The sequence below is a fragment of the Schistocerca piceifrons genome, chromosome 2, assembly GCF_021461385.2.
Source record: "Schistocerca piceifrons isolate TAMUIC-IGC-003096 chromosome 2, iqSchPice1.1, whole genome shotgun sequence".
Taxonomy (NCBI): Eukaryota; Metazoa; Arthropoda; class Insecta; order Orthoptera; family Acrididae; genus Schistocerca; species Schistocerca piceifrons.
This window is the reverse complement of record NC_060139.1, coordinates 542,624,761-542,650,669: the sequence shown is the minus strand read 5'-3', so window position 1 is coordinate 542,650,669 and position 25,909 is coordinate 542,624,761. Positions and strand designations below refer to the sequence as shown.

At 41.0% G+C, this 25,909-nt stretch overlaps 1 protein-coding gene across 3 annotated transcripts in view; it reads right to left on the bottom strand.

The window, feature by feature from the left end:
* LOC124774886 (gamma-tubulin complex component 3-like) overlaps positions 1-25,909 on the bottom strand; it is a 290,049-nt gene that overhangs the window by 107,856 nt on the left and 156,284 nt on the right. For all 3 annotated transcript variants that reach the window (XM_047249540.1, XM_047249538.1, XM_047249539.1), the window contains one exon: positions 11,782-11,986. In XM_047249540.1, the coding sequence (XP_047105496.1) occupies positions 11,782-11,986 (205 nt within the window). The remainder of the gene's footprint in view (positions 1-11,781; positions 11,987-25,909) is intronic.

Here is a 25,909-nt window from a genome sequence, read left to right as displayed (position 1 = left end):
ATCTTTGCCTTTCGCAGGAGGCAACTGCTCTATCAACTTATCTATCCAAACACAATTCACAACTTGCCATCACAGCATTACATCTGTCAATACATTATCTCCTACCTTCCAAACTTCACATAAGTTCTCCTGCATACCTTGATGAACTTACAATGGAAGAAATGAATTTTCGTTCTCAGAGGAAACTCAAACAGCAAAGGTTTCCAAGTTTCATCTACAAGTAAAATGCCTCAAACTTTTCCATGTGAAACCCTATCCAATGTCTCTGCCACGGCAAGATACAATGAGGGATGGAATCAAAAGGACTTTAGTTTACGAGCATTGAAGGCTGTCATGGTGTGTACAACAATCCATTACAGATGGCAGGTAAATCACTTGATAAGAAATATTGGTCAATATTGTATGTACAAAATATAGGAACCTGTCAGGATTTAGATCTAAAGAGGTATGTGGTGGGTCTGGTTGAGAGAAAGAACACAGAGTACTTGGTGAGCAGAGGTCCTCAAAATGCGGCAGTGCAAATTCCAGATTTTTATTTCTCTGCTATTAGTTACTCCTCTGGTGTACTATACACCTATAATTAAAAATGCTTATGCTCTTGATGCTGTCATTGAAGGAGAAGATTTACAGGCTAATGTCGAGAGTAATGAGTAAGATGCACAAAGTATTTCAGTAATTTGAAGAATGTGGATGGAAATGGAGGGCGTAATTACAAAAAATATTATCAAAGGACATTAAATGAATAAAATACTTATGACTTCGTAATATAAAGAGGGATTTTTAAAATAAGTATTAAAACATGAGTGAAAAGTGTGTCTAGAAAGAAGAGATTTGATTTTTTTGTGTATTACAGTATTAATTGATCTAAATACATTACAATATGTCAACTCAGGGTATTATTCAGAAAAATTTGAGCTAGCAATATTATACTGGCAACTGTTAATGTTGCTTGAAATTCACTAGTAACTCAGTGTGTCCAAGGTGGGAAAGAAAACCAGTCTTGGAACGATACACAGCATTTCTGGATGAGGAAATGGATGAGGTATCGAATATATTGCTTCCCGCTACTTATACCTCCCGAGGAGATCACGATTGTAAAATTAGAGAGATTCGAGCGCGTACGGAGGCTTTCAGACAGTCGTTCTTCCCGCGAACCATACGCGACTGGAACAGAAAAGGGAGGTAATGACAGTGGCACGTAAAGTGCCCTCCGCCACACACCGTTGCGTGGCTTGCGGAGTATAAATGTAGATGTAGATGTAGATTTGTAAATAAGTAAGTATTCTATGAGGGTGAGTCAAATGAAAACCTTAAATATTTTTTATAGATATTATTTATTGTGCAGAAGTGGTACAAAGCTGTATCACTTTTCAACATAATCTCCCCCACGCTCAATGCAAGTCCTCCAGTGCTTACAAAGTGCATAGATTACTTTAGAAAAAAATTCTTTTGGTAATCTCGTGCACCGCGTGGCGTACCTCTTCATTAGAATGGAACTTCTTTCCTCCCATTGCATCTTTGAGTGGTCCAAACACATGGAAATCACTTGGGACAAGATCTGGTGAGTATGGTGGATGAGGAAGACACTCAAAATGCAGGTCTGTGATTGTTGCGACTGTTGTATGGGCAGTAGGGGACCTTGCATTGTCATGTTGCAAAAGGACACCTGCTTACAGCGATCCACTTCGCTTTGATTTGATTGCAGGCCGCAGATGATTTTTTAGGAGATCTGTATATGATGCACTGGTGAAAGTGGTGCCTCTAGGCATGTAATGCTCCAAAATGACGCCTTTTATGTCCCAAAAGAGAGTCAGCATAACCTTCCCTGCTGATGGTTCTGTTCGAAGCTTCTTTGGTTTTGGTGATGAGGAATGGCGCCATTCCTTGCTCGCTCTCTTCATTTCCGGTTGGTGGAAGTGAACCCAGGTTTCGTCCCCAGTGACGATTCTTGCAAGGAAGCCATCACCTTTTTGTTCAAAGTGCCGAAGAAGTTCTTCACAAGTATCAACACGTCATTCTCTCGTTTCAGGAGTCAGCTGTCGTGGCACCCATCTTGCAGACACTTCGTGAAACTGGTGCGCATCATGTACAATGTGATGTGCTGACCCGTGACTAATCTGTAAACATGCTGCAATGTCACTCGGCGGTTTTCCTTCACTATGGCTGCAACTGCTGCAATGTTCTGTGGAGTCACAACTCGTTGTGCCTGACCTGGACGAGGAGCATCTTCCACTGAAGTCACACCATTTGCGAACTTCCTACTCCATTCGTAGACTTGCTGCTGTGACAAACGTGCATCAACGTACTGAACCTTCATTCGTTGATGAATTTCAATAGGTTTCACACCTTCACTACGCATAAACCGAATAACAGAATGCTGTTCTTCCCTGGTGCAAGTTGCAAGCGAGGCAGCCATCTTTATACTGAAACTGCGACGGTATGTGTGCATCTGCACTATGCTGCCAGCTACAGGCCATTCTGCATGCTGTCTGTAGCACACTAACTTACAGGGTAATGGCGCGAAATTTCGATTTGTTTTTACAAATTTAAGATTTTCATTTGACTCATCCTCGTACAAATGAATATTTTAACAGATCACTGTTTTGACACAATAAAGGTTTAATTTTTAGTGTTCCGTACGAACTGAACCCTTATAGGAACATTTAGTTGTCTGTCTGACTGTTAAGACCCCTTTTTCTCAGGAGCGGGTAGAAGTATAAAGTTGAAATTTATGTCAAATACTAAGACCTGAGGTCCCTTGGTGGTGTAAATAATTTAAGCTTCTAAGTCAACGCAATCAAATTATATGGTCACATATTTCAGACAATTTGACACTCACAAACTCATTCACCGCAACCTACAGACGGAACTGTTGTTAGACATTCAGGCCTGGTGGTCTAGCAGTAATGCACATACCTGGAAACCAAGAGGTTGTGGATTCTCTAATCAGACCACAGATTTTTCAGTCTTTGTTTTAACCTAGCCTTTGTCTCTCAAAGACTTGTGGAGTCACCGGAAACAACACTTGGTTAGGCTAGAGACACACAAGTCAGCAAAGTGACAACCAGGCTATGGAACCACACGAAATTATTATTGTTAATTAAGTTTGCGCTGAACACTCAGACTGTGCGTCCTACTCGCACTTGTCCTATTCATAGAAGCATAAAAAGATATACTTTATTAATGACTTATAAATAATATAAACGGCATTTGTTAAGTAGGCTAGGCAGAATGGACTATTTTCGGCTAGGATAACATAGTAAAGGTTCTGAAACCTGCAGATGGCATTCTTTCCCATCCTCCTCACGAAAATGAGGGGATATGGACAGTGTAATGGGACACCCTCCTCTAGCATTACTTTTCCTCAACAATAGCTGTCATTACCAGTATTATTTTTTCAATTTTGGACAGGTCAATATTATCTCAGTTGCTTTTCTGAAAACTTTCAAATAATTTTATACACAGTACGTTATACTTCAAGCGAAATTTACAATAAGGAATTACTTTATAAAATATTTTAGTTTCGATGTTATAATCGATAAGAACTAGTTCTTAATGTACAATTAAAATTATTCTTATTTAGAAACATTTGAAATTATGAAATATTGGCACACTTAAAATTTCTATTATTAATTACACATCCAGTACTGTTTACTATGTTTATTTCTGGATTTAATTATGAACTAATAATCGAAATTAATAATGTAACAGTAACAAGTAGAAATTCATCTTTTAAGAAAAATTGTAAACCCTTTGGAATATTGTTATTTCTGCAGACTACGGGAGTCCTAAGCATGTCTCTGATGTGATTGGACGTATTTTTGTGCGAATAATGTAATTTCTGCCTTGTTAATGTGAAAAATCAGAAGACTGTATGATATACTAAAATGTGAGAAAATACAGTTACATAAAAACTAAAATTGTGCAACAACGATCTTCAAATTTATTTAGTTTAATCCAACCGTGAGGACCCAAGGTGTGACATTTTCAGCTGAATCAGACCCCTAGACAAGAAGAACTGGAGTCAACTCAACCTGACATGCTATGTAAACTAGGAAGTTTATGGTAATCTTCGATTCTCTCAAATATTCATAAAAGATTTTAATGTGGACAATAGAAGGAAGTATGAAGGGCTGAGTAGATTACAAGGGGCAGTCACTAATGGGCACCAACAATGAACCAATGCTGCTGAAGGAGTGACAGGCAATACAACCATGGCATCCACACTTGTGAGAGTTATATATGTGTTGTCATGGTGCAGAAAGGAATATCAAGGAATGTTGGTCAACATTAGTGCCCAATTTTTGGCACTTGTTTAATTTAGTTCACATATGATTTACATATACGTAAATAAAGTATGGCTTGGAGTAACACTGGCAAACAACATTTTTATTACAAAGAATGTGAATGGTGCTCTTTGTTAAGTCATGTGTGCTGAATTTGTAGTTACTGGCTAATGGACTCAGTTTTCTTGTGTCATGTTACTCTCTTTTGAATGAGAACCTCGAAAACTCAGTTTATTGGTTATTCTTCTGTAGCTTAAATATTCTGCAGATGTAATTGTTGAAAAATATTCAAAATATGTACAAGGAATTACTACATACAGAACACAGCTCAGGATTGAGGATTGAAAACTTAAGAGCCACAATGTGTGTGTTTCCATTTCTGTCTCAGTACTGAGAATTCTGCCAACTGTTGAAAGTGCCTGGTTGTTGTTCTAAGTTTGTGAAGCCTTGTGTCAATTTAGAAGACAAAATACATTACATCTGTACAAATAGTGCAAATTCTTTTTGTGTGTGTGTGTGTGTGTGTGTGTGTGTGTGTGTGTGTGTGTGTGTGTGTGTGTGGAGGGGGGAAGGGGGGAGGTGGGGGGAAGGTGAAATATTCTACAATATCGTACAACATTAAACCAATGTTTTTTTCTCTATGACCACAATGCCGTGAGCGATACATAGGAGGTTGTACAATATTCCTAGAGTAAGCATTTAAAGCTGGTTCTTGAAACTTTGTTAATAGACTTTCTCGCGATAGTTTATGTCTTTCTTCAAGAATCTTCTAGTACAGTTCCTTCACTATCTCTGTGACACCCTCCCATGGCTTAACAAACCTGACCATTCGTGCTATCCTTCGCTGAAGATGTTCAATATCCCCTATTAGTCCTATTTGGGGGTCCCACACACTCTAGCAGCAGAACCACTCACACGAGTAATTTGTAAGCAATCTCCTTTGTAGGCTGCATTTCTCCACTATTCTACTAATAAACTGAAGTCTACCACATGCTTTGCCCATGACTGACCCTACGTGATCATTTAATTACATATTCCTACAAAATTTTACACTCAGGAATTTGTATGAGTTGGTTTATTCCAACAGTGACTCACTGATATAGTCATAAGATACTATGCTTTTTCATTTTCTGAAGTGAAAAATTTTAAATTTTTGGACATTGAAAGCAAGTTGCTAATCTTTGCACCACTTTGCAATCTTATCAAGATCTGACTGAATATTTATGCACTTTCTTCCAGATAGTACTTCATTATGGATAACTGCATCACCTGCAAAAAGCCTGATGTTACTACGAGGGCGGATCAAATATAAATGAGATTTTATTTTTTATTTAATTTCATTTATTGAAAAACTCAAGGCAATTGCAATTTATTTTTCCACATAGTTTCCTGCCTTGGAAATGCATTTGATCTAGCGTATGGGCAGCTTTTTGATGTCCTCATCATAAAAAGAACTGGGTCGTGTCACCAGCCAGTTGTGCATGAAGTCTTCCACACTCTCGTCATCTACAAATCGTCGCCCTCCTAGAGCTTCTTTAAGTGGTCCGAATAAATAGGAATCGCAGGGCGACAAGTCCAGGCTGTAAGGAGAATGATCAAATGCAGTCCATTTCATTTCCTGTAGCTTGGAGACAGTTAGAGCTGCAGTATGGGGTTGCGCATTGTCATGGAGGAGGAGGATGACCTGTCAAATCAATTGGTCTCGTCTTTTGCGACAATTTGCAACTCTCGACTTGTTCAACAGTTCACAGTAGTATGCAGAACTGACTGTGCATCACTCATGCAAAATATCACATTGATTGTGTGTTGCTCATGCAAAAAAAAAGACAACATTTTAAAACACGGTTGAAAGAACCTTGCCAGCTGACAGTCGAGTCTTAGCTTTCACTAGTGCTACCTCCACTTTCCTCCGCCTCTCCTTACTGGCTTGTTTGGATTCTGGAGTGTAGTGGTGAACTCATGTTTCGTCGCAGGTGACAATCCGACTCAAAAATCCATCACCTTCTTCCGCAAATCTTGCTGTAAGCCTCTGACAGATCTCCAAACGTCTCAACTTTAGATTTTTGGTCAAAACTTCAGGGACCCACCTGGAACACACTTTACGGAAATGTAGGTTGTTTGTGATGATTGCTTGACAACTCCCATAACTGATTCTGACTTTTTGTGCAATTTCTGATACTCTCGCCTGTCAATCATCGCCAATAATGTCTTTAATTGTCTTTAATTGCACAAATGTTTATGTCTGTAATGCTGGTCCGAGGACAGCGATCGTGTTGCTGATTTTCCACACGTTCTTGTCCTTCCTTGAACTTTTTATGCCAAGCAAACACACGCGACCTTGATAATGTTTAATCACCAAAATGTGCAGTCAATCTTTGGCAAATTTCCGCCGCTGTAACTCCTTCATGAGCAAGAAATTTGATAATTACGTGTTGTGCAATGAAGGGGTGCACCTGTTGCTCAGACATCACGAGTGTAACTGACGAAATGGCAGGAAATATCTAACAGCACACTCTCCTCACTTCCAACAGTCCTGCCTAAGCATAGCGGAGGTGTGGGGCAGTCCTACCAACTGTTCAGGAACAAAAATCCCGTTTATATTTGATCCCCCATCATATTAATATTATCTGCAAGGTCATTAATATACAAAAGGAACAGCAAGGGTCCCAACACACTTCCCTGGGGTACACCTGAAGTTACTTCTTCATCTGATGACGACCCTCCATCCAAGATAACATGCTGCGTCCTTCCCACCAAAAAGTCCTTAATCCAATCACAGTACTTTTGGCAATATGCATAACTGAGGTACTGAGTCAAATGTTATTCCAAAATCAAGAAATACCTCATCTGCCTGTCTGCCTTAATGCAGAGTTTTCAGAATGTCACGTGAGAAAAGCACAAGTGGGTTCACACGAATGATGTTGTCGTAATCCTTGCTGGCTGGCATTGAGGAGATCGTTTTGTTCAAGTTACCACATTACATTTGGACTCAGAATATGTTCTAAGATCCTACACCAAATTGATGTCAAGGATACTGGATGGTAGTTTTGTGTGTCACTTCTACTATCCTTTCTGTAGATGAGTGTGAACTGTGCTTTTTTTCCAAGAACAAGGCATGTTTTTTCCTTCAAGGGATCTACAACAGATTACAGTTAGAAAAGAGGCTAACTAAGCCACAATTAAGTATAGAATCTGACAGGGATTCCATTGGGCTCTGGAGCCTTTTTCAATTTTAACAATTTCAGCTGTTTCTCAACACCACTAACACTAGTTTTTATTTCATTCATTTTTTCAGCGGTATGAGGATTAAATTGGGGCAATTCTCCTCGATTTTCTTAATTAAAGGAAAATTTGAAAACAAAGTTAAATGTTTCAGCTTTTGCTTTACTATCCTCAATTTCAATTTCTGTCTATTTGCTAGGGACTGGACACTAACTCTGGTCAATATTCTGCTATGGTAGTCTCTGACGGCATCATGCACTGCTGTCTTGACAGCTAAAAGCGTTTCATTCAGCATCTCTCTATCTATAGCCCTACACTTTGTTTTAGACGTATTATGAAGTAATTTCTCTTTCTTAGAAGTTTCTTTACAGTGGTTGCATACCATAGATTCCTTCCCATTATGGACTGTTCTGCTCAGTATATATACAGTGGAGGCTCAACTATTCTTTTAGACCGAGCTATAGTTCCTCTACAAGTTCCTGCCTTGTAATGAAAGTTTCAAGTTCCTCAGTGAGATATAACACTACTAATTTTTTCATCTATTTTACTGAACTTATATATCTTTCTGCTTGTTTTAGTTGTCTTTTGTACTTAGGTAATCATTGTCGCCACAACCCTATCATGGTCGCTCATACTGGTTTCGATGTGTACATCTTCATCTTCAAAGAGATCAGTTCTATTTGTTGCCATTAGATCCAATATATTTCCATCATGAGTGGAGCTTCTAACTACCTGTTCTAGGTACTTTTCCAGAGAAGGGATTTAGTAATGTTTCACAGCACGTGTTATCATGGCCACCACTAACAAAACTGTAAATTTCCCAATTAATTGTTGGATGCTTTAAGTCTCTACCATTGTTTACAGTAAGACTGGGCAACTTACATTCAAATGTACTAAGGTTCTCTCTAAAGTTTTTGGTTAAATCAGGAGATGAGTCGGTTGGGCGACAGAAGGATCCAATCATCATTTTATGCCTGTCCCTGATACTGAGTCTTGCCCAAACAATCTCATATGCAGTTTCAATTTCTATCTCGATCGATATGAGTTTCTTATCTACTGCAACAAATACACCACCTCCATTTCCCATTTGCCTATCCTTTCAATATACACTTAAATTTCCCCCCAAAATCTTGATGCTATCAACTCCAGGTTTCAACCAGCTTCTGTATCTTGTATTATGTGAGCTTCACTGCTTTCCAAATACATTTCAAACTCTGGCATTCAGTTGCACATGCTTCAACAGGTTACCATTACGGTCTTAATATTCTCACCTGTGGGAGGCATTTCTTTCGCTTTTACACTGATACTTCTGTGCTTCCTAAAGCTATCTTTATACGGATTGGATGGAAAGTCACTTAATCTAAAAAGCCCTTGTGTACACCCCACACACAGTCAGCTATCTGAGTCTCTGATGTATAGTGCACACCTGACCCATTTCGGGAGACCCTACAGTTTTCAACCCCACGGTGGTCCACGAAGTTGCAGCCTAGCTTGTGGTTCAGTCCTTCCATTCGCCTCAGGACCAAAGGACCACGATCCGTTCTGGGGACAATGGTACACGCTGTGAGCTTAGTTGAAACTCCATGTGCAAGGCTGGTTTTCTCAATATTCTCTGCCAGTACCTGAAATGACCCAAGTATGATCTTGGATCCCAAACGACAAGCATAACTTGTTCCAACGTGTGCCACAATCTGCAGTTGGTTGCACCGTGTTTTGTTAATGGCTGTTGGTGTAGCCTCTTCAACATGTTGGATGAGGTCCCCAGACATACACACTGAGTGCACATGGTGTCCTTTCCTGTCTCTTGCTACCATTTCCCTAAGGGGTACCATCAATTGTCGTATGTTCGAACTGACAATAATTAATAGACCCCTATTGTGTTTGCCTCCTCTTGACTCTGGATGCAACAGGTTTTCCCAAAACAGGTCAAGTGAGTCCACTTGCTCAGTTTCAGTGAGAGACAGTACCTCAAAGCTGTTGGTTAGGGGGTTCGGTACAAAACCCTGAGCCCTCCCTGATCTCCTTCCTGTACAGGACGCCTTGATCTACCGTTGATGTGTCACTCGCAGTCAGGTGGACGAGTTATGACGGATCCTTTATTTTCTGCAGAGGAGACAGGTACTTGACGTACCTCTGGTACCGGTATCACAGGTGCACAACTCTCGTAAGTTTTCCCAACACAGCGACTCGCAGCAGTTGCCAATTGGTTGACAGTAGTCAGGACAATTTCAGCTGCTTATGAGCATCTTTGTAGTCAATTCTTTGATTCCTTTGTGTAAAGATAGATTTTTTGTGCTGTTTGCATTTTGAAGTTTTGTTGTGAGAATGTGCCGTTTGCCAGTACACATAATACATAGGATGCTATAAGCATTTACAGAAATCATCATCACCATAACATCACAACTAATTAGTTTAGGGCTAACTTCAACCAGTAGAACCAATGGGAGTTATAAAGCAATTCTATACCAGTTAATGGACCATTTGAGTTGTCATGATCAAAATACCAAATGATGCACTGAATATCTGTGAAGATTCCATGAGTACTATCAACTAACAGTCTCGAATGTCCAAACATCGTGCACTGCTATTTGTAACTTTAAAATCAAATTAATTGGGATGAAAACTGCAAAAAGGCCATACAACATTTATATCTAGACTACATATTATAAAAAGAAGATACACAACCCATAGACGTCTTTATCCAGGACATTAAAAACTTTCAAATTCTTTTTAACCGCGTTATGTATGTTACATGTGTATGTTATGTGTATATGTTTCTTGGTAAGATAAACGACGACGTCAAAACCCTTAAATAAGAGTCTACAGCTGTACTGCCAACTACATTATAGTGAAAGGGAGGCCACAGTCATAGTTTGATGAATTTCGGTATGAGGAAGCGTTCAAGGAGCTGAACCTTTCATTGATGATCCCGTGTGTTTCCATTAATTCCATCACCGGCCAAACAACAGTACACAAATGCCAACACACTGTTAACATTACCAGCAGAGCCAAATGAAATATGTGATACATATGAGCCCTACAAAGATAATGGAGGCATTACAGGATTTCATTATAAAAGCTGCCTGCTTAGCTAGTAAAATGGATCAGGATCTAATTTTGAAGCAGGCCCATATGGCAGAACTAAAATAAATAGTAATGCTCCACAGATACAAATGCTCTACGGCCTGAGGGACTGAAGATGTCATATCACTACAAACGGAGTAGTAATTACATTGGCAGTATGAGCAAAAAGCCTTCAATTATTAAACTACACCCTTTGGAGATTATCTTGCATTAAGCACCTCCTTCACTGCGAGCAAAAAACAACCACTGAATGCTAATTTGCCACTTTGAAATTTACACAGCCAATCAGGAAGCTCCAGTCTGACATTATGTTCTGTAGTCTGCAAATACCATCTGCCCATGGGGCTGCACCTATATTAATTTTCCTGGTGCACCCATTGCCATTCATGCATTTTACATATTTGGTAAATACATGCTCAACAACGATGGAAACGAAAGCAGGAATCCTAAAAACGAAATATGCCATTGGCAGATTGCTGCACACTACTGTACCTTATATCCCACAGATCACAGCCAAGATTTTTAAAGATTTATGTACTACAAATGGGACAAAAACCTAAGTTTCAATTCCTGTGGAAGCTGGTAGACTACAATCAGGATGCAACTTTCAACCAGATATCTTTCCAGAAGTGACATTTCTATACTGCCTTGTGCATCTTGTTAAATGGTATGCCACAGCATTATTCCATTCTACATTAATGCATAGAACTCAGCATTATATATACAATGTTGAGTTCAGTGCATTAATGTACAAGGAATTAGAATATATTAAAAAACAACAACTTGTGTAATGATCTCCTTGGACTATATGTTACACTTTTATCCAAGTTGTAATTTCACTGTGGAATCACCCTGCTGCACTTATACCTACCATATAAGTCGGAAAGAAATAGACACATGAATTCCCACTGTCTACATTATCAGCTATAAAGTTGTGATAAGAGATACTGCAATTAGCTCTCTGCATCAAACACTGAGAGAAGAGGGAAATGACAATATCTACTATAAATATTCCACCATGACACTAATTATGAAGTACCATATTTAATAACATAAATACGAGTGGCAACAGCTGGCAACTGGAATCAAGAACCAAATAATTAAAACATTTTTAAAATAATTCTAATTGCATTAATGGCCATTTTCTAAGCAACAACTTTAAAAAAAAGTCACAATAAGGAAGACTTACTGTTCCTATTGGACCGACAACGTGGTAGTCCAATGTGAAAACATCCCAACCAGTATCTCCTTTTGACATTTCGAGTAATCTCACATCCAACCTCTGAAGAATATCTTCATCTTCGTACTGGGCATTAGTAGAACGAACAGCAGAGTCCAGGATCCCCGATAAACAGTGAGGATACAACTGTGAGGCAGGCTTTGCCAACTCAGGTCTGAAACACAATGTGCAACAGCTCACAAAATTTCCTTATAGGCTGAGAGTTTTGATGCACAGAAGTAAACTGCATACACTGAGACTTCCATTCCTCACACAACAAAGACATAGGCAGTCTTCAAATATTTTTGACCTTAATATGAGAGGGCATGATCCTTAAAACAACCTCAACACATTTTTTGCATGCAGAAGTTTCATTCAGGTAGCACTGTTCTTTTTTGATAGTTCTTTCACATGGATCTGGAAAGCTGTCCTTGGTTCTACAGTACCTGTTGACCAACATTTTCTATTATTTTTACATTTAGGAGCAAGGGAGATCTATCTGATGGTGCTAAATAATCTTACTAGAGGAGAGGTAATAAAAATAACATTAATGATGAAATGAGATCAACAATCATATAGTTTTTGAAGAATATAGGATTCTTTTCATAATATATCTTTCACTCTGCAACACATTTTAAGAGATTCAAATCTGAACCCTTGATTGGGTCAGTAGGAATGTTCTCATTAGCTGAGTTGCCTAAGCACACAGCACAATTAACTCAAAAGCTTCCATCCGCCAATGCTTACAATCTGTGTTAGAATTGCAGGAATTGCCTGTGCAGTTTGGAAATTAACAGAGTCGGGTAGACTGATGCTTTAAGTCCGGTTATGAGCTATGGGTGGATAGTCAAGCAGTAACAGTATTTCCTGTGAAAGGCACTTAAAACAAGTGTGCACAAAGAGTAGCCAACTTTTGGTTGGCAGACATACATCTGTGAACGCTCTCTTCAAGCACAAATCATTTGTTAAAACTGAACATACTAATCCAGTGCTTTCCCCCATCTCATTTGCTAGTCTTGGTGCTCTGATATGATGGTCATCCACAATCAAAGTCCAAACTTGCTCAATGACTTGCCATTTCAGCTTGTTGATAGTTTGCCTAAACATGGTTCACTGTCCGGTAATGAATGACCATCCCTGAAGCGAATGTACCACTCCTTTTTCCATGACTCGCACACTGCATCGTCACCGAAAACCTGTTGAATCTTACGCCTGGGTATCTCTGAACTTTTCATAAAATCTGATGCAATATCGCAGCTCAATTTATTCCATCATTTTACAATTTACTGGAATCAGTTGAGTGCTCACTACACAAGCTAACTCATAGGTTGACTGTCAATTAAGGATGCTTTCTACTGGTGGGAAAAATTCACAACTGTACATGAATGTCACCACTATAAATCCACTACAAAAAGTCTTCCACACTTCACTGGTTTATAGTGGAAAGAAGAAGTTTCATAGTTTCTGAACACACCTTTTATGTGTTTGAATCCTGGTCCAATACACACTTCAGTCTGTTTTGAGAACTATTTTCTTCAATCTCATTCCATTATAATGACGAAAAATAAATTAATACACAGTTCTCTCCCTGAAACTTGATAATGTTAGCTCTCCCACTCCCATTTGTTTTCTTCAGAGAAGGATATTAAAGTTATGTATTGTGTGAAGTTGCTTAGAACAGTAAATCCAATTATTTCAGTCTTTACTATAATGTAAGTGCACAAACAGGAAAAATAAAAAATAAAATAAAATAAAAAAAGTACAATTGATTGATTACATTCTGGTCACTGTCCACTCACTAATAATAATTACTAAGTGGTTGATGGCACCATTATAATCAAGCCATGCTACCGCACAGTATACCAATTATGTATGATCAACTGTTACAGCAGGCACTGCTGCGGAAGCAAAGGGAACTTCACAGCAAACATAAACATAGCCAAAGCCTTGCAGAAAAACAAAAATTACACGAAACGAAATTTAGTGTGAGGAGGGCTATGTGGGCCGCGTTCAATGAATTCGAAAGTAAAGTTCTATGTACTGACTTGGCAGAAAATACTAAGAAATTTTGGTCTTACGTCAAAGCGGTAGGTGGATCAAAACAAAATGTCCAGACACTCTGTGACCAAAATGGTACTGAAACAGAGGATGACAGACTAAAGGCCGAAATACTAAATGTCTTTTTCCAAAGCTGTTTCACAGAGGAAGACTGCACTGTAGTTCCTTCTCTAGATTGTCGCACAGATGACAAAATGGTAGATATCAAAATAGATGACAGAGGGATAGAAAAACAATTAAAATCGCTCATAAGAGGAAAGGCCGCTGGACCTAATGGGATACCAGTTCGATTTTACATAGAGTATGCGAAGGAACTTGCCCCCCTTCTTGCAGCGGTGTACCGTAGGTCTCTAGAAGAGCGTAGCGTTCCAAAGGATTGGGAAAGGGCACAGGTCATCCCCGTTTTCAAGAAGGGACGTCGAACAGATGTGCAGAACTATAGACCTATATCTCTAACGTCGATCAGTTGTAGAATTCTGGAATACGTATTACGTTCGAGTATAATGACTTTTCTGGAGACTAGAAACCTACTCTGTAGGAATCAGCATGGGTTTCGAAAAAGACGATCATGTAAAACCCAGCTCATGCTATTCAGCCACAAAACTCAGAGGGACATAGACACGGGTTCACAGGTAGATGACGTGTTTCTTGACTTCCGCAAGGCGTTCGATACAGTGCCCCACAGTCGTTTAATGAACAAAGTAAGAGCATATGCCCCCCCCCCTCCCCCCCATCAACCATGGACCTTGCCGTTGGTGGGGAGGCTTGCGTGCCTCAATGATACGGATAGCCGTACTGTAGGTGCAACCACAACGGAGGGGTATCTGTTGAGAGGCCAGACAAATGTGTGGTTCCTGAAGAGGGGCAGCAGCCTTTTCAGTAGTTGCAGGGGCAACAGTCTGGATGATTGACTGATCTGGCCTTGTAACAATAACCAAAACGGCCTTGCTGTCGTGGTACTGCGAACGGCTGAAAGCAAGGGGAAACTACAGCCGTAATTTTTCCCCGAGGGCATGCAGCTTTACTGTGGTTAAATGATGATGGCGTTCTCTTGGGTAAAATATTCCGGAGGTAAAATAGTCCCCCATTCGGATCTCCGGGCGGGGACTACTCAGGAGGAAGTCGTTATCAGGAGAAAGGAAACTGGCATTCTACAGATCGGAGCATGGAATGTCAGATCCCTTAATCGGGCAGGTAGGTTAGAAAATTTAAAAAGGGAAATGGATAAGTTAAAGTTAGATATAGTGGGAATTAGTGAAGTTCAGTGGCAGGAGGAACAAGACTTCTGGTCAGGTGAATACAGGGTTATAAATACAAAATCAAATAGGGGTAATGCAGGAGTAGGTTTAATAATGAATAAAAAAATAGGAGTGCGGGTAAGCTACTACAAACAGCATAGTGAACGCATTATTGTGGCCAAGATAGACACGAAGCCCATGCCTACTACAGTAGTACACGTTTATATGCCAACTAGCTCTGCAGATGACGAACAGATTGATGAAATGTATGATGAGATAAAAGAAATTATTCAGGTAGTGAAGGGAGACGAAAATTTAATAGTCATGAGTGACTGGAATTAGACAGTAGGAAAAGGGAGAGAAGGAAACATAGTAGGTGAATATGGATTGGGGCTAAGAAATGAAAGAGGAAGCCATCTGGTAGAATTTTGCAAAGGACATAACTTAATCATAGCTAACACTTGGTTCAAGAATCATAAAAGAAGGTTGTATACATGGAAGAATCCTAGAGATACTAAAAGGTATCAGATAGATTATATAATGGTAAGACAGAGATTTAGGAACCAGGTTTTAAATTGTAGGGCATTTCTAGGGGCAGATGTGGACTCTGACCGCAATCTATTGGTTATGAACTGTAGATTAAAACTGAAGAAATTGCAAAAAGGTAGGAATTTAAGGAGACGGGACCTCGATAAACTAACTAAACCAGAGGTTGTACAGAGTTTCAGGAAGAGCATAAGGGAACAATTGACAGGAATGGGGGAAAGAAATACAGTAGAAGGCGAATGGGTAGCTCTGAGGGATGAAGTAGTGAAGGCAGCAGAGGATAAAGAAGGTAAAAAGACGAGGGCTAGTAGAAATCCTTGGGTAACAGAAGAAATATTGAATTTAATTGATGAAAGGAGAAAATATAAAAATGCAGTAAATGAAGGAGGCAAAAAGGAATACAAACGTCTCAAAAATGATATCGACAGGAAGTGCAAAATGGCTAAGCAGGCATGGCTAGAGGACAAATGTAAGGATGTAAAGGCTTATTTCACTAGGGGTAAGACAGATACAGCCTACAGGAAAATTAAAGAGACCTTTGGAGAAAGGAGAGCCACTTGTACGAATATCAAGAGCTCAGATGGAAACCCAGTTCTAAGTAAAGAGGGGAAAGCAGAAAGGTGGAAGGAGTATATAGAGGGTCTATACAAGGGCGATGTACTTGAGGACAATATTATGGAAATGGAAGAGGATGTAGATGAAGATGAAATGGGAGATACGATACTGTGTGCAGGGTTTGACAGAGCACTGAAAGACCTGAGCCGAAACAAGGCCCCGGGAGTAAACAACATTCCATTTGAACTACTGACGGCCTTGGGAGAGCCAGTCCTGACAAAACTCTACCATCTGGTCGGCAAGATTTATGAGACAGGCGAAATACCCTCAGACTTCAAGAAGAATATAATACTTCCAATCCCAAAGAAAGCAGGTGTTGACAGATGTGAAAATTACCGAACTATCAGTTTAATAAGTCACAGCTGCAAAATACTAACGAGAATTATTTACAGACGAATGGAAAAACTGGCAGAAGCCGACCTCGGGGAAGATCAGTTTGGATTCCGTAGAAATGTTGGAACACGTAAGGCAATACTGACCTTACGACTTATCTTAGAAGGAAGATTAAGGAAAGGCCAACCTACATTTCTAGCATTTGTAGACTTAGAGAAAGCTTTTGACAGTGTTGACTGGAATACTCTCTTTCAAATTCTAAAGGTGGCAGGGGTAAAATACAGGGAGTTAAAGGCTATTTACAATTTGTACAGAAACCAGATGGCAGTTATAAGAGTCGAGGGACATGAAGGGGAAGCAGTGGTTGGGAAGGGAGTGAGACAGGGTTGTTGCCTCTCCCCGATGTTATTCAATCTGTATATTGAGCAAGCAGTAAAGGAAACAAAAGAAAAATTTGGAGTAGGTATTAAAATCCAGGGAGAAGAAATAAAAACTTTGAGGTTCGCCGATGACATTGTAATTCTATCAGAGACAGCAAAGGACTTGGAAGAGCAGTTGAACGGAATGGACAGTGTCTTCAAAGGAGGATATAAGATGAACATCAACAAAAGCAAAACGAGGATAATGGAATGTAGTTGAATGAAGTCGGGTGATGCCGAGGGAATTAGATTAGGAAATGAGACACTTAAAGTAGTAAAGGAGTTTTGCTATTTGGGGAGCAAAATAACTGATGATGGTCAAAGTAGAGAGGATATACAATGTAGACTGACAATGGCAAGGAAAGCGTTTCTGAAGAAGAGAAATTTGTTAACATCGAGTATAGATTTAAGTGTCAGGAAGTCGTTTCTGAAAGTATTTGTATGGAGTGTAGCCATGTATGGAAGTGAAACATGGACAATAAACAGTTTGGACAAGAAGAGAATAGAAGCTTTCGAAATGTGGTGCTACAGAAGAATGTTGAAGATTAGGTGGGTAGATTACGTAACTAATGAGGAGGTACTGAATAGGATTGGGGAGAAGAGAAGTTTGTGGCACAACTTGACTAGAAGAAGGGACCGGTTGGTAGGACATGTCCTGAGGCATCAAGAGATCACAAATTTAGCATTGGAGGGCAGTGTGGAGGGTAAAAATCGTAGAGGGAGACCAAGAGATGAATACACTAAGCAGATTCAGAAGGATGTAGGTTGCAGTAGGTACTGGGAGATAAAGGAGCTTGCACAGGATAGATTAGCATGGAGAGCTGCATCAAACCAGTCTCAGGACTGAAGACCACAACAACAACAACAAAGAGCATATGGACTATCAGACCAATTGTGTGATTGGACTGAAGAGTTCCTAGATAACAGAACGCAGCATGTCATTCTCAATGGAGAGATGTCTTCTGAGGTAAGAGTGATTTCAGGTGTGCTGCAGGGGAGTGTCGTAGGACCGTTGCTATTCACAATATACATAAATGACCTTGTGGATGACATTGGAAGTTCACTGAGGCTTTTTGCAGATGATGCTGTGGTGTATCGAGAGGTTGTAACAATGGAAAATTGTACTGAAGTGCAGGAGGATCTGCAGCGAATTGACGCATGGTGCAGGGAATGCCAATTGAATCTCAATGTAGACAAGTGTAATGTGCTGCGAATACTTAGAAAGATAGATCCCTTATCATTTAGCTACAAAATAGCAGGTCAGCAACTGGAAGCAGTTAATTCCATAAATTATCTGGGAGTACACATCAGGTGTGATTTAAAATGGACTGAGCAGGTCAGCAACTGGAAGCAGTTAATTCCGTAAATTATCTGGGAGTACGCATTAGGAGTGATTTAAAATGGACTGATCATATAAAGTTGATCGTTGGTAAAGCAGATGCCAGACTGATATTCATTGGAAGAATCCTAAGGAAATGCAATCCGAAAACATAGGAAGTAGGTTACAGTATGCTTGCTCGCCCACTGCTTGAATACTACTCAACAGTGTGGGATCCGTACCAGATAGGGTTGATACAAGAGATAGAGAAGATCCAACGGAGAGCAGCGCGCTTCGTTACAGCATCATTTAGTAATCGCAAAAGTGTTACGGAGATGATAGATAAACTCCAGTGGAAGACTCTGCAGGAGAGACGCTCCGTAGCTCGGTACGGGCTTTTGTTGAAGTTTCGAGAACATACCTTCACCGAAGAGTCAAGCAGTATATTGCTCCCTCCTATATATATATCGCGAAGAGACCATGAGGATAAAATCAGAGAGATTAGAGCCCACACAGAGGCATACCGACAATCCTTCTTTCCACGAACAATACGAGACTGGAATAGAAGGGAGAACCGATAGAGATACTCAGGGTACCCTCCGCCACACACCATCAGGTGGCTTGCGGAGTATGGATGTAGATGTAGATGTAGATGCTTACACACTGAATCCACTGGGCTTGCTTGTATTTTGTGAAGACCAGGGTCGCACACTGAAACAACATATGGCTGAAATTAACTACAAACAATGATTACACATTAGTGACAGATGGACTGGAAGTGTAGTGGTGTCATCCAATGTCACTTTGGACACTGAATAGCAGGTGTAACATTACTGTCGACCGCTGTGGCGCCACTAGTCAAATGGTGCTTGTCACAGGACCACCCTCTGAAGAGACCACACCTAATCAGAATTCTGCCTATAAGCCAGCCCAGGATCAATCTGAGCCACTTGCAGTTCTATCACAGAGTTGACATAGTGAAGTGCTCACAAATCCATGGGGTTGGTTGTGATGGATTTGTTTTCTCATTTCCCTTTTGTATTCTGAATATTACAGGTCAAATTTCACATAACTGCCTTGGCCTTGGAAAAAATCTTACCCACTGAAGGCATACTTGCACTTTGGTTTCAGATAACAGGACAGCGTTCACCTCCCATGATTTCAAACAGTCTTTTACCTGTAATGGGTTTTAACATCTCCATACTGTGCCCTTTCACCCGGTTACGTGGAATGCTTTGGCCGCAGTTTCAAGTCCCAGATCCTGAAAGAAATAATGTACAACACTGCCCTATGTAGTTTCTTGATAACTTATAGGGCCACCCCAATTGAAGGCCACAGTCTGGCAGAATGGCTTCATAGCCATCTTCATCACACCCATCCGGACATGTTGCACCAGGCACCAATGTCCATTGTCACTGAGGTCTCTCCTTTGTGGGTGGCCCTGCTATTTCAGATGCCCCTGAATCTGCATCCCCGGGACAAATTCTGTCTACAAAGGGTACATGTTGTATTCCGTGGTCTTCACCCATGGCCTTCTGCACCACCACCTACTCTGGGGAGCTTTCTTTAACATATCTCAATTTTTAGAATAAACGAGGGCGAGTCTCCATTAGTTTTGAGTGAAGATCACCTTCACAAAAATCGAGATGACTCAGGATCTGTGACATGTGCCATTTGGATTTTGTGAACACTTTGTGATTAGTCAATTGAACGAGTCTTCAATCACGAAGTAACTATAACTATTGATAATGCAAACAATGTGGGTTTTTCAAGAGCAAGCGGCAGCAATTTTATAGGCAATAAAATCGTTAGCAAATGCAACAGGTATGTATTCTGTGCCATACATATGTTTATGGCTTTTCCATCCTTCAACAAACCGACTGAAGAGTGGGACGATTATCACAAACAACTGCAGTTACAATTTATGACTTCCAAAATTTCTGACGTGGAAAGACAAATGACAACACACTTGCAGGAAATTCTGAGGTGTGTAATCCAATACAGAAACTACAGCAACTAATGAATCCAGCATAACTTGAGTTTCACAGAATATTATCGTAACTACATGAACATTTTTCGATGAAGAAACATGTTATTGCAACTAATTAGAATTTTGGCAGCAAAAAAACAGCTCCAATCAAACTGAAGTGGGTTTGGCCACCGATCGATAAGGATTATGTAGGAATTGCAATTTTGAATGTGTGTGTGAGCAGAAGTACGCTGACTCTCCAATGAAGGACGTTATAATGCACCTTATTCCCAACTTGGAAGTGGGGAACCACACACTGAGGAGACACATTCTGCAGGTCTCTGGTGGAAGTAAGCAGATAGCTCAAACCTATGAACTGCCCATGCAGGCCAGAGTTAGTAGACGATGGAAGATGTGATGTCAGCTTTCTGGCAACTTTTAGTAGCCCCACCACAAACACACCCCAATCTGTGGAAATAAATCTACGGAAGGGCAAACTTCTTAAAATGCAGCCCAATATACTCAGGTGTGTTTGTCGGCAATCTTTCAGTGATGTTACACCTCTCCAGTGGTGTTTATGTGACCTTGTTAAACCAATCCATCGATTTAAGTTCAGGGTTACCATCTCTGTAGGCAACAGAAACAAACACATGGGCCTATGCAGTTTTACACACACACACAACCATGTTTCTCATTCAGTAAATTTTCTTATGGTACGTGACCACAATGTGACAGTGCTCTTGGGGTAGACTCTTTCCACACTTTTACAGGTTCACAGTTCATCAGACGACACACACCTTGTAATCCGGAAGACCTGGCACCATTCCAAAGACTCCCTGTGGCAGATATGCTCAAATATTCTCACCTGGGCTAGGGAAAGGAACTGATTTCGAAGCTCACGACTCTCAAGAGATAGTTATCCAGTGATCCTCCAAATCTCACCTGGCACTCCTGGCTCTAAAGGATGCCCTCACAACAGAAATGAACAGCCTCACTCATAGATGTGTTAAAGCCTGTTCTCCATGGTCAAAGCGCCACACCACTGGTAACAGTAAACTAACCCAACTGCACTCTGAGACTTCTTGTAATCTTGTTGACTTCTAATGATAAACGCAAAAGCTGCAGTGGAAACTTACCCCCATACTGACCCCAAATGAACACCCTGCAAAATTAGGCCACAGCACCTTATTAAGTAAAATTGACCTCAGAGATATATTTTCAAATTCCCTTGAACGCAACATCACAAAATTACCTATTGCTGAACAGGTCACACTGTCTCGACCATTAAACTGAGGTGCAAAGGTCATGTGATACCTCCTTTTTCATGCTGGACCTCCATATGCCTGGCACAGTGCATCAACGCAATGTGGTGTGGACTCAATGAGTAGCTGGAAGTCCTCTGCATAAATACTGAGCCATGCTTCCAGAATGAGATTTTCACTCTGCAGCGGACTGTGCGCTGATATGAAACTTCCTGGAAGATTAAAACTGTGTGCCGGACCGAGACTCGAACTTGGGACCTTTGCCTTTCGCCGGCAAGTGCTCTACCAACTGTGTTACCCAAGCACGACTCACGCCCCCTCCTCACAGCCAGTACCTCGTCTCCTACCTTCCAAACTTTACAGATGCTCTCCTGCATACCTTGCAGAACTAGCACTCCTGGAGGAAAGGATATTGCGGAGACATGGCTTAGCCACAGCCTGAGGCATGTTTCCAGAATAGATTTCCACTCTGCAGCGGAGTGTGCGCTAATATGAAACTTCCTGGCTGATTAAAACTGTGTTCCGGACTGAGACTCGAACTTGAGACCTTTGCCTTTCGCGGGCAAGTGCTCTTTCAATTGAGCTACCCAAGCACGACTCACAACCTATCCTCACGGCCATGCTGTCTCTATAGCTGTCCTTAATTATGAATGTGTTGCTGGTGCAGGATTTTGTGCACGAAATGACTTCTCAATTATGTTCCGTAAATGTTTGATGTGATTCATACTGGGTGATCTGAGTGGCCAATCACTTGCTCGAATTGTCCCGAGTGTTCTTCAGACCAATCATGAATAATTGTGGCCGAGTGACATGACGCATTGCCAGCCATAAAAATTCCATTGTTGTTTGGGAACATGAAGTCCACGAATGGCCACCAAGTAGCTGAACATAAACATTTCCGGTCAATGACCAGTTCAGTTGGACCAGAGAACCCAGTCCGTACCATGTAAACACAGCCCACACCATTATGGAGCCACCACCAGCTTGTACAGTGACAATCTAGGTCGATGGATTCGTGTGGTCTGCACCGCACTGGACCATGTGAGGACTCACCCTCACCCAATGACTTGTCACCTCAGTGTATAATCAGTTACCTTTTGGAATTTCCTCAGTCCCTGCCATGTTAAAATACTTCATGGATCAATTACTACAAGGTATTCTAAACTGTGCTGCATACCTTGATGATATCTTCGTTTCAAGTTATACTCCTCAGAACCACCTGCACAACCTCGAACTCCTGTTCCAGAGGATGGCAGCAAAAGGACTCAGATGAACAAGTGTTCTTTCAAGAAACTGTTCTTGACATACTTGGGATTCAAATTCTTGCCCAAGGACTCAAACCAACAGAACATTCTGTCACATGACTGATAACATGTAGCCACCTGCAAATGTGAAAGATCTTGAAGTGTCTGTGGGTAAGACCAACTCTTATGGCCTCTCACTGCAATTCTAGCTGAGCTCTTTTACCCAGTGAACCAGCTATGACACCAAGGCATGCGTTTCGGATGTTCACCTCATTGTCAATATACTTTCCAGACTTGGAAAGATTGCCTTAAGCAGCTATCATCCATGACAACACCTGTTACGCTGCTGGTAATAGCAACTGATGTGTCCCCCGGCCTGTATAAGATGTCGTCCTCCCCAATAAATATCCTGATGGCACAGAGCACCCTATTGCATGTGATACTAAGATGTTACCTGCTTTCCAGCTGTGCTACTCTGACAGAACAGGAATCTCTTGCCATAATCTACACAGCCCAAAAATTGGATTATTCCTTAATGGACAGAAATTTCATCTTGTCATGGATCACTAACCACCGCTCACAATCTATGGCCCTAAGCGTAGCTCAACGGAATGGACTGGGAATTGCCTGCAGCACTGTGTGCTTTACCTGTCTAATGTTCACTGTTCTGTCCACTATTGGGTAGCAACATTACACATTAAAGCATACACCCTATCCAAATCCCCTATGTAACCTGACGTAGCTTTTGACCAATACCAAGTGGTGTGTTTCCAGCTTCATTCAGGTTTGGTTTCGGCCTTTTCAGTTTTGCCCATAACATAATACGACAACACAGCTGCCACCTGAAGACTCAACATTAGGCTGCCTCACTCACTCTGTGGAATATAGGCGGACAGGCACACCTCCTGACCCCGAGCTTTGACCCTCTGTCTATGGTGAAATCAACTGCACACAAATCAAGGGATTCTGTTTGGTTCTCTGGCAATGTCCATTGCTGTGTCTCAATTGCTTCTTTCTTCAGCAATGAGTGCTGCATCTCCTGCACGCTGTGCACTGGAGCACATCCAGGATATAACGTTTGATGCAACAATACCTATTCTGGCCCAATATTACATCTTGAACCTTGTCCACTGATGTCCTACCTATCAAGCCCATCAACTGCGTCTCCCTCGCAGTTCTCTGCCTGGCCCAATGTTGCAGAGCAATTTAAGCATATTCACAGAGATTCTGCTGGCCCTTCTGGGCTGCAAGCGGTTGGTTGTTAACGTTAATTTTTTTCAATTCTAGGTATTCCAGATCACTTCTCCCACTACTACCGTGACCTTGGAAAATATCTTTACCACTGAAGGTACCCCACGCCCTTTGGTTTCTGATAAGGGGATGGCACTCCCATTTCATGACTTCAAACAATTTTGTGCCTCAATGGAATTCAACACCTTCTAACTGCTCCATTTCATCCGGCCTCCAACAGTCATGCAGAATACTTTGTCCACATTTTCAAGACCCAACTCCCCACGGAAATAGTGTCCAAAACTGTACCTAATGCCCTCTGTAGTATGTTGCCAACTTACAGGGCCACTCGAGCAAAACGCTGCAGTCTGTCAGAGTGGCTTCATGGTATCCTTCACCTCACTCGCACCGACATGCTGCTCCCACAACCAGTGCATGTTGTCGCTCCCCTTTCTGGATGGACCTGCAATATGGATGCACCCTAACCTGGATCCATGTGATAAACTATGGTCACTACAGGTCCATGTTAAATACTGTGGCCTCCATCCACAGCATTCTGCAGTGTCATTAAAACTAATTTTGTCTCTGCCACCCTGGTCAGGGTCAGCAGCCACCTGCCTCTCCAGCCCGAGATACCTTGAGCCCATGTTTATCACTCAACTTCCATCAAGCCTCTCTTTGTTATTCAATCTACCAATGTATTCCAATATTCTTTTACAGCTCCATTTTTCAGAAGTTTCTAGTCTCTTTTTGTTTTAACAGCTTCTCATCCATGTCTCACTTCCATACAAGGTTACACTCCTCACAAATATTCCTAGAAAAAACATCCTAACACAAATCTGTTGTAGATGTTAAAATATCCATCTTTTTCAGAGCCGTATTCTTTTTATTGCCAGTGTGCATTTCATCTCCTCTTTATTTCGGCCATCGTCACTTATTTTGTGGCCCATATAGCAAAAGGGGAGAAGAAGCATGTGGTCATCGTCCAGCAGGGCCACCACTGGAAAGGAAGCGGATTGGTGTCTACTGGCATCACAGTGAAAGGTTATATACTCACTGTCCTGGTAGTTTTGCATGCACACTTGTGGCACAGCTGATTCTGCAGTCTTCTGTTACTTAGTCTGTTTGGAGATGTTGACTTCACTTACTAACTTCGTTAAGGTTGATGCAAAAGATGTTGCAAAAGCAGGAGGCTGTAGAGCCCTGTATTCCTTTTTGCCTGCAACATACAGAATTCATTTCCTTACGTTTATTCTTTGGGTCATCCTCTCTTTTTTGATGTTGCTGATTTTTTTCATTATGTTCTTCATCTCTCTGTCTCCTGCCACTTCCAGACCTTTTGTAGTTTTGTTGTGACCACATCCATGCTATCTTTAAAGCTTACAATAGCCTTGCTGAGGTGCTGCTGTCTGTTTTGATTATTAGGGGAAATTGGCCCGGATTCTTGGCCTGTAAAAAGCACCATTCTCTGGCATGATGTCAACAGTTCCTGCCAAGATGTGTGCCACTGAATAACCGTGTGATGAATTTGAAACTCTGAACTAGCAGCTCCGAAAGCTATGATAGTTTTTTGCATATCTACCTGCAGTATTTAGAATTCTGTCTCCTGAAAGTAAATACTGACAAGCTATTGCGTCGCCTTGAAATTTTGTAAATACACATTCTTGCATTGTGCTCTGTTATACTTTTTTTTTTACTTACACTATTCTCTGCAAAACTAGTTTGTTCTGTGGCTTGTGGCACTTCCTGATGGGGGAAAAAAATCCACTGAGAGTATGTTTGATTTGTTTTTCAGCACTCATTGTGTGTGTGTGTGTGTGTGTGTGTGTGTGTGTGTGTGTGGGGGGGGGGGGGGGGGGGGGGGAG